Raw genomic sequence first — 8700 nt, 5'->3', positions numbered from 1 at the left:
AATAGTTTCCTTGTCCCTGAGTTCCTCCCGCCCTTTACAAAGGTGAGAGAAATCTTTCCAATAATGCATGAAACCTGCTTTTAGGAACAGCCCTGAGTTCCTCAGAAACCCAGCAGGAGTGTGTAGCCACAGAAAGAACAGTGTACCTATACCAAGGAAAGAGCTAACTCTGTATCTCGCTCTTCATCCCTCAGGTTTTTTTTTTGTTTTGTTTTTTGTTTTTTTTGCAAGACGGGTCTGGAACTTAACGGAGTTCCCATGACCCCTGCGATTGCTTCTGGTCAGCAATGAAAGGGTTATCGGGCAGCCGCAGCCACCACCACGGGATCACCTGCGAGTCAGCCTGTGACTCACTGTCACACCACTCGGACCACAAGCCCTACCTGCTGAGCCCCGTGGACCACCACCCTGCGGACCATCCTTACTACACCCAGCGGAATTCCTTCCAGGCGGAGTGTGTGGGGCCCTTCAGCGACCCGCTGGCCAGCAGCACCTTCCCACGCAGGCACTACACCTCACAACAGGAGCTGAAGGACGAGAGTGCCCTGGTGCCACGCACACTGGCCACTAAGGCGAACCGCATCCCCGCCAACCTGCTAGATCAATTTGAAAGGCAGCTGCCCCTCAGCCGCGATGGCTACCACACGCTCCAGTACAAGCGCACCGCTGTGGAGCATCGAAGCGATAGCCCGGGCCGCATCCGACACCTGGTCCACTCGGTCCAGAAGCTCTTCACCAAGTCGCATTCCTTGGAGGGGCCATCCAAAGGGAGCGTCAATGGGGGCAAAGCCAGCCCCGACGAGTCGCAAACTGTGAGATATGGCAAGCGCAGCAAGAGCAAGGAGAGGCGGTCAGAGTCCAAGGCCAGATCCAATGCCTCCAACGCTTCCCCAACCTCTCCCAGCTGGTGGAGCTCAGATGACAACCTAGATGGGGACATGTGCCTCTACCACACGCCCTCGGGTGTGATGACCATGGGCAGGTGCCCTGACCGCTCCGCTTCGCAGTACTTCATGGAAGCCTACAACACCATCAGCGAGCAGGCAGTGAAGGCCTCCCGGAGTAACAATGATGTCAAGTGCTCCTGTGCCAACCTGCCAGTAGTCAATCTGGATGCCCCACTTCTGAAGAAGAGCGCCTGGTCCTCCACTCTCACCGTGAGCAGAGCCCGAGAGGTTTACCAGAAAGCCTCCGTGAACATGGACCAAGCCATGGTGAAATCTGAAGCGTGTCAACAGGAGCGGTCCTGCCAGTACCTACAGGTACTATCAATGTTAAATTGCTCCTGCCTTGGTTATGTGGTTCTAGTCTTGCCTGTATTCTGAACAGTCTGCATAAACTCGAGCAGATTATTTATCATCTCAGTACTGGGTTAATGGCAGCTGTCTGGAAAATTCCAGGAAGTACTTCTACTACAACCCGCTTCGCCGGGTTCCCTTAAGATATTAGGTTAGCGGCCACATCTTCCTCATTGCTGCCAGCCCCGCTTCTTAGCCACAGAAAGCCAGGATGATGCCCTGCAGAAGTGGAGGCAGGAGGAGGCAGTTTGAGGACCCAATAAGCACAGCTGTGGAAGCCCAGGACAATGGGGAAGAGGTGATAGCAGTGCAGTAAAATACAATTAGGTGTCAGCAATGTAAATCCACACACAGCCCAAGGCAGGCCAGCCAGCTCTTCCCTTTCCTCTTCTGCTCCCGCTTCCCCTTCTGCCTCCAGTTGACTTAAACGAGATTTACCTGGATAAAAATATCAGCGCAGGCAGGCGGAGTTTTCTTCCCTCTGTCCTCCCTCCGGTAGTGTTTTTCCTGAGACACAGGGCTCCTCATAACGACCCTCATGCTTCCCTTTCGGAGCATCTGTGTTGCTTCCTTCCCTGCTCTCCTTGTCCTTCCGGTTTTACTCAGCCTTAAAAGCAGCATGCCACTGCCATCTCTTTTCTCTCCTTCCAAAGAAATACAAGGAAAAGTTCTTCGAGGGAGGGAGAAGGTGGTCGTTTTCCCCTCATTAAACTCTTTCTGCTAAATACCACCTTTATGAGACTATCTATCCTGAGCCCGGAGAATATTCTAGGCTGGCAGTCCTGAGCAAGGACAGAGCCCATATCCAAAATTTAGAAGAAGCTACCATGTCACAAAGACATGTATTTCCCACTGAAGATGGGATTGCCTAGTTTACTGTATGTTTGTTCTGGGTATAAATAAATCATCCAAAAAAAAAAAAAAAAAAAAAAACTAGAGAAATGTCTCAGCGGTTAAGAGCATTGATTGTTCCTGGAGAGGACCTTGTCAGTTCCCAGCGCCTACAACAGTGGTTTGCAGCCTTCTGTAACTCCAGTGCCAGAAGGTCCAACACCCTCTTCTGGCCTCTGCAGGCCCCAAGCAAACGTATGGTGTGCAGACATAGATACAGGCAAAGAACTGTTAATAATTTTCGAGCTAAAAGGATCGACTGACCTGTTTAGCATAGAAAAGCAGTGAACTCAAATAAAGGTTTAAGGGTTACACTGTTGCCTGTGGCAGAAATGGGCCGGGAACCCAAGTCCCTTCACCAAATGGCCATTATAGGGGCTGCAAGCCAAGGATGTAGAAATTACTCAACCACATATTTTTTTTATTTTTTTTAAAAAAACTGTCTTTTTCCATTATACATAACAATCCAAGTTCCCACACTCTCCCCTCCTCCCATTCCCTCCACACACCCTCTCACCCCACCCCCATCCAATCTTCAGAGAGGGGAAGGCACATTCCTTTGGGGAAGGTCCAAGGCCCTCCCTACTACATCTAGACTGAACAAGGTATCCATCAAAGAGAATAGGTTCCCAAAAAGCCAGCACATGCAGTAGGGATAAATCCTGCTGCCTCTGCCAGTGCCCCCCTCAGTCTGCCCCAGCCATGCTACTGCCAACCACATTCAGAGCGACTAGCTTGGTCCTATGCTTGTTCCTTCCCAGTCCAGCTCGTGTTGGTGATCTCCCATTAGCTCAGGTAAACTGTTTCAGTGGGTGAACCCATCGTGGTCTTGAGCTCTTTGCTCATATTCTCATTCCTCCCACTCTTCAACTGGACTATGGGGGCTCAGTCCAGTAAGCACATAAATTTTATCCAGTATTGAAAATGAAGTACTCAGATTTAAAAAAAAAAAAAAAAAGTCTTGAAAAAAGGTTGAGTAAGGAGGTATGGGTGCCCTAGAAATCGGCATGTTTCCCATGGAAAGGCTCTGATGCTAATGACTGTTCTGTCTGTGTGCTATTGTAAGTCATGGAAGGAGATGAGAAAGGAGAAGAAATAGACTTCAGAAGGATGCTGTCCAGAGATCCAGCACCAGCCATTGTTAGTAATAGAATTCTCACATGGACTTGTACAAGCGTTTATGTTCTTCCTCCCTGAAATTCATTTTTCTTTCTTTTTTTATGCCCATTTAAAGTGAAAGTCTCCAAAGTGGTAGTGTGTGCCATGGTAGAAAGATGGGTATCAACTGCAGAACCACTGTGTGCCAGACGCTGTGGTGAGCGGGTTCCATCTTCTAGAGGGAACTGTGCACATAAGAAAGTGAGGCTTTGACATGAGAAGGGACTTTGACCTGGAGGCTGTAGGACTGAGGTGTGGGCTTATTCCTACCTCAGGCCCAAGCTAAGCAGGAAAGTGAGGAAGGAGAGTTTTCAAAATAGTGATTTTGAACATTCTGCAGTAACATCAGAACGAAAAGTTTAAAAATCACAGCGTGGAATTTGATAAGAGTGCTATCAGTGGACCTCACCTTTCAGTGATGAGAAACCTACACCTTCACATTGTTTACCTCTCTTAGGCTAGTTTTTTAAATAATATATTTAAGAAACAATAGTTATAATATATCCCATATGCACTTTCCTCTATCCCAACCTTACTTTGCACCTGGAACAACAGAACCGTTTTTATTTTTCAATTTTTAACTTGAAACTGTTTAAAAGTTAATCTTTTCTTTCACGCCTTGAGCAAGATTTAATCCTGAAACATGTTTGTTTATCCTTTTGAACATACACTGAAATCTGCATTGATACATTTATTGCATTCCTATTCTGCACAAGGCCTTCAAGCTGAAAACATAATGTTGATCTGTGTTTCCATGTTAATAAAGAAGCCACATGGAGAACTGCAGCCTCTTCCCGCCCCTGCTGAGGCTGGGGTGTTCTTACACAGGAGGGAAGGAAGAACTGATATCCCCGAGGAGAGGGGGCGTAGGAGATGCCTCCTGAAACCCAAGTTCCAACAGTTCTCTTCTAGAAGGAGGGAGAAAGAATCAGGCATCCTGTGGATCATCTTCTCAGAAAATAGGCTTCACCAGCTCCCATCAGCTCTTATGGGATAATTTCATTGATAAGCTCTTCCTAGAAACAAATTTGCAGAAAGAAAAAGAGTTGTTTTGTTTTGTCTTCTAGTCATATTACTGTAGGAGGTGACGTAAAGCCAGAGTTACCCTCATTCTTAACATCACCATCACCATGTCTAGTGAGCAACACAAGCCCATTCCACCAGGAACACTGGGCTTTCTTCCCTATTTGCCACTAACTGGTAACGTTGCTGGAGCCATCCTTCAGATGCCGGAGCCTCTTTCATCTGCTAGGAAACAAGGCACTTGGTTCTCGGAGGCTGTAATCACTCTACTCAGTTTTAAATTCATAAATTGAGTATTTCAGTCTCCTAATTAGAGCAATTTCCAAGAGTTGGAAGGCCTCTATCTCTCGATTCATAAATGCTTGCCAAAAGCAGATGCTTCTCAAATGTTACTTAATTTGTTCTTTGAAACTTGAAAGGCATTTCACAGAGAAAAAATAGACTTAGAAAACGACGTTGAATAACTTGACCAAGGGCACACAGAAATACGGTGAGCCAGAACTGATTCTTTTCCCTGTGAAGTCTGAATTCTTCTGTTCACCACGCCCAATTCCCTCATGTCTTTTGTGGGTTAGAAACCAGGAAGATCTCACTCCATACTCAAAGCAACTTTGAAAAATACTATATTTGCTTTAACTATTTTCAGAACTTTTCCTCATATAAAAATGGGTTTCCATTATGATAGTTTCATCCATTTGCCTAACAAATTTTGATCACATTCTACCTCTGCTTCCCTCCCCTCCCCCCTCCTTCTTCCTCTGCTTCCCTCCTCCCCCCTCCTTCTTCCTCTGTTCCCCTTCCCTCCCCCTTCTTCATCCTCCCCTCCCCTCCCCCTTCTTCATCCTCTACTCCCCTCCTCTCCCCCTCCTTCTTCCTCTACCCCCTCCTCTACCCACACCTTCTTCCTCTGCTTCCCCTCCAACCTTCTTCCTTCTTTGCCTTAATTTATAGACAAAACTAAGGCACAAAGAATTCAGAGTAGGCAGGAAGGCCAACAGCTGACCCCAGGACTGTCTCGTTCTGTAATATTTCAGATGTAAATGTGTGTTTTATTGTATGTCTTAGTCTGCATCAAATTCATGTGTGCCTTCGACCTGCAATGTGTCCATGTCATAAAATAATATAAATGGGAAATTAGGCTGCCAGTGGAAAGAAAAGCAAAGTCCCTAATTTTATTTCAAACTAAATTAGTATTTGCTAATTAATATTAATTCATGAATTAATTCACAAAATAATGTTAATCGATAAGTATTTGCTAAATAATAGAACTTAAAACCTGAAATACCTTCTAGAAGTCTTTGGATAGTTTCACTTAGTGTGAACTTAACGCATCTCCTTGCCAGGACTGTGTAAGAGGTGAGGGGTCCGTGTGTGTCTGGCTGGTGGCTATCCAGGATTCATTTGTAGTCCCTGTATATTCCAATCAGTACACTCAATTCCAATCAATCAATACACTCAATGAGTGCTGTGTGCTCACTCACAAGCTGTTTTAGTTAATTAAAAAAAAAGCTCCCCTTTTTCCCAATATTGTTATTTTTAAATGTCAAGAATCAGATGTCTGCTGTTGAGAGCTATTGTACCGCTGCCAGAGACTGCCTGCATCAGGGTTTGGAGCAGGAGCATGGATTGGAAGACATTAAAACTGTTTAATTCTCAGTTGAGATGTGGTTGGCTTTTGTACATTTGGAATAGGGCATTGATGGCACATCTCAGGGTAAGTGCTAATAGTTAAGGGAACAGAATAGGCTGGGAGGAGGGTTGTTTTCTTTTTCCTTTCCTTTTTTTTTAAGTAGAATTCTTGCTTGTGTTTATGCCTCTTTATATAAATGTTCTGTGTCGAGTGAGTGGCATGTTAAGCCATTCAGAAGAGAAAGATTTTTAGATTTCCAACTGTTCACCTAAGAAGAAGGAAAAAAATTCCCTTTGAATCGTGCATTCAGCTTTCGTCCTTCATCCAGCAGCAGAAACAGGAAAGGGGAAGGGAACCCTCTCTTCTCCCGTGAAGTAGAGAGACACACAGAGGGAGCGAGAGAGCACAGACAGGGACCGAGGAAGCCAGCGCTCTCAGAGATGAAGCTGTAGGCAACAAAATGATCGACCTGTTTAAGGCTGAGTGGGTTTCTTCAGTCTGTGTGCAAGTTTCCAGGAATGGAAGGACTGGCCAGGTTTGGGTATAAGTCACTCTTTATTACTTTGTGTTTCATGGATGTGAGTAGTTGGTTTGGAAGGGATTTTTGCAAAGGGGGGGGCAGTGTATGATAGTTTGTTGTTCTGTTATTCTCTTTCGTCTCTATAAACAATGCCTCATGTGTCAGAAAGGGCTAACAAGCTAATGTATGTACCGATGGCAAAAATCAGGTGAAGACATCAGGTGCCTACAAGTCACTGTGCGCAGAGGCTCCCTAAAATCCTCTTTCTCATGGTACTAAAGTGCTTGTTAAGGAGCTGGGGAATGCTGAATGGCTGGGGATTCGAATGTGATCGATCATTTTTCTGAACAAGAATTCTCAGCACTTACAGATTTCTGGATGATGGGGTTTTGTTTGTTTTTGGAGTGGTTTTTGCTTTTGTCTCGTCTGTTGTTTGCATGAGATATATCACAAAGATCTTTAAGAAAGCATTCCTAGCAAATGTGAGCTCAGGGCTTTATTTTAAAGTGCAGGTACACTTATTTGTCAGATCGGTCTCAAGACTGTTTCCTTCTTTGCCTAGTAGGAGGTTTTTTAATTTTGGTTTTGGTTTTTTTTTTTTTTTAGTTTTTTTTTTTAGGTTTTTTTGGCTGAGTTTTTTTTTTTTCTTTCCTCCTGTCTTAAAACAATTTAAATTATACTAATTCAGTTTTAACTATTTCATATGAATTTTATAAAACTGCCAATTCTGTTAATGACTTTGCTAACTGCAATGTTGCCTGGCTGTCTTGTCTAAAAGCCTTATCAACTACATTGATTAATAGTTTTCTTTATTTTTAATTGGTATTTCCAAGGACCTTGAGTACATTTTATATGTGGCTCATACATCCTCTGTATCTTTCATCATTAGTAGAGATGCCTCTCCCACCTGGAGACAAGGTGAGGCTACTCCTGTCCGATGCTAACTTTGAATGTGGGGGCCCTGACCACCCACAGAACCCCGGGAATTCTGCCGCCCTCTGTCCTCTGCCCTGATTTTCTGCAGTTCTCTCACTAAGGCCTCTATCTGACTAATAAGGAGAGGAAAACAATTGGCAAGACACCCTGAGAAATCAGGAGTCCAGGCAGACTCGGCACTAGGAGAGAGAATCACAGGATGACAGGAAAGGGCTCTTAAAGGAAACTTCTTGATTCTTGGTCTGCAGCTCAGTGCTCTGAGACCACTCTTAGCAGCGCGAAAGCCCCTGGTGAGGTTTCTGAGTACATTTGCTTATCTCACCAAATGGCAACCTCCTAATTAAAGAGGCAACATTGATTTGGAGAGTGTCAAAGAGAAAATCCAGCCTGGGGTTACTCGGTGGCCATGGACTTGATTTCTCTTTTTCTTCTCCCCCTTGAGAATCACTTAGTGGGTTACATTTAAAGGTAAGAAGTCAAGGTCCACCATGTCTTTTGGGAATTCAGCTTTAATTCCAGCACATTTGAGATCATGGGCATTATGGGACTTAACGGTGATTGTGACTGGCAGAATATATCAGTTTCTTGTACTAGATGGGTGGTGGGTGTGTGTGTGTGTGTGTGTGTGTGTGTGTGTGTGTGTGTGTGTGTGTGTGTGTGTTGGGTTAGTAAGAAAAGGATCTATGTAGCACTGACCTACTGACTTTGGTTTGCAATTAGTTTGGTTTGCAATTAGTTTATGTTTTTCTCCAATTTTTGGCTCAGTGTCTTTTAGTTGATCATTGTGAGTTAAACTTCAGTGAGATCAGTCTTTCAATTGATTAAGCTCAGTATCATCTTTCTCATTTCGGAAAAAGGTGTGTTGCTAGGGTTTAGGACAACAGAGCTCAGGCAGGGTAGACTCATGTGAAAATACCATCTTATGTGGATCTAAGACACAGAAATCTCCAATTCCATATGTTTCTAAACCACAAATACCACCTAGGAGTTTTATGTCCTTAGCCAAGGAAGTCTGATGGGGAAAAAATAAATCTGGAGGGAAAAATAAATCTGTGTTTTCAGGTATAACTTGTTACTGTCAACAGTTTGTATTAGATTATGTTACTTTACCGTAACATGTATTGTTCCTCTGAAAAGTTAAGCCCAAAGTTTTATTCAGAGGGAAGAAAGCACTTACGGCTTTGCTTACAGGACTCACGGACCTGTTTCTCAGGACCATCCTTCCTGGCCCTGACCAATAAAGA

At 44.4% G+C, this 8700-nt stretch overlaps 1 protein-coding gene across 8 annotated transcripts in view; it reads left to right on the top strand.

Moving 5' to 3' along the window:
* The first annotated feature begins 287 nt into the window (after window positions 1–287).
* Dlgap1 (DLG associated protein 1) overlaps window positions 288–8700 on the top strand; it is a 270222-nt gene continuing 261809 nt past the window's right edge. For 3 of the 8 annotated variants that reach the window (XM_038315307.1, XM_038315308.1, XM_038315306.1), the window contains exon 1: window positions 288–1262. In XM_038315307.1, coding sequence (XP_038171235.1) covers window positions 288–1262 — 975 coding nt within the window. Of the gene's footprint in view, window positions 1263–5991; window positions 6085–6460; window positions 6542–8700 lie in introns of those variants that run through there. The other 5 variants (XM_038315313.1, XM_038315309.1, XM_038315312.1 and 2 more) reach the window with 3 other exon arrangements.

Source organism: Arvicola amphibius, chromosome 18 (genome assembly GCF_903992535.2).
Source record: "Arvicola amphibius chromosome 18, mArvAmp1.2, whole genome shotgun sequence".
NCBI classification, from domain to species: domain Eukaryota; kingdom Metazoa; phylum Chordata; class Mammalia; order Rodentia; family Cricetidae; genus Arvicola; species Arvicola amphibius.
The sequence above is the reverse complement of the archived record's forward strand: the minus strand, read 5'-3'. Positions and strand labels throughout refer to the sequence as shown.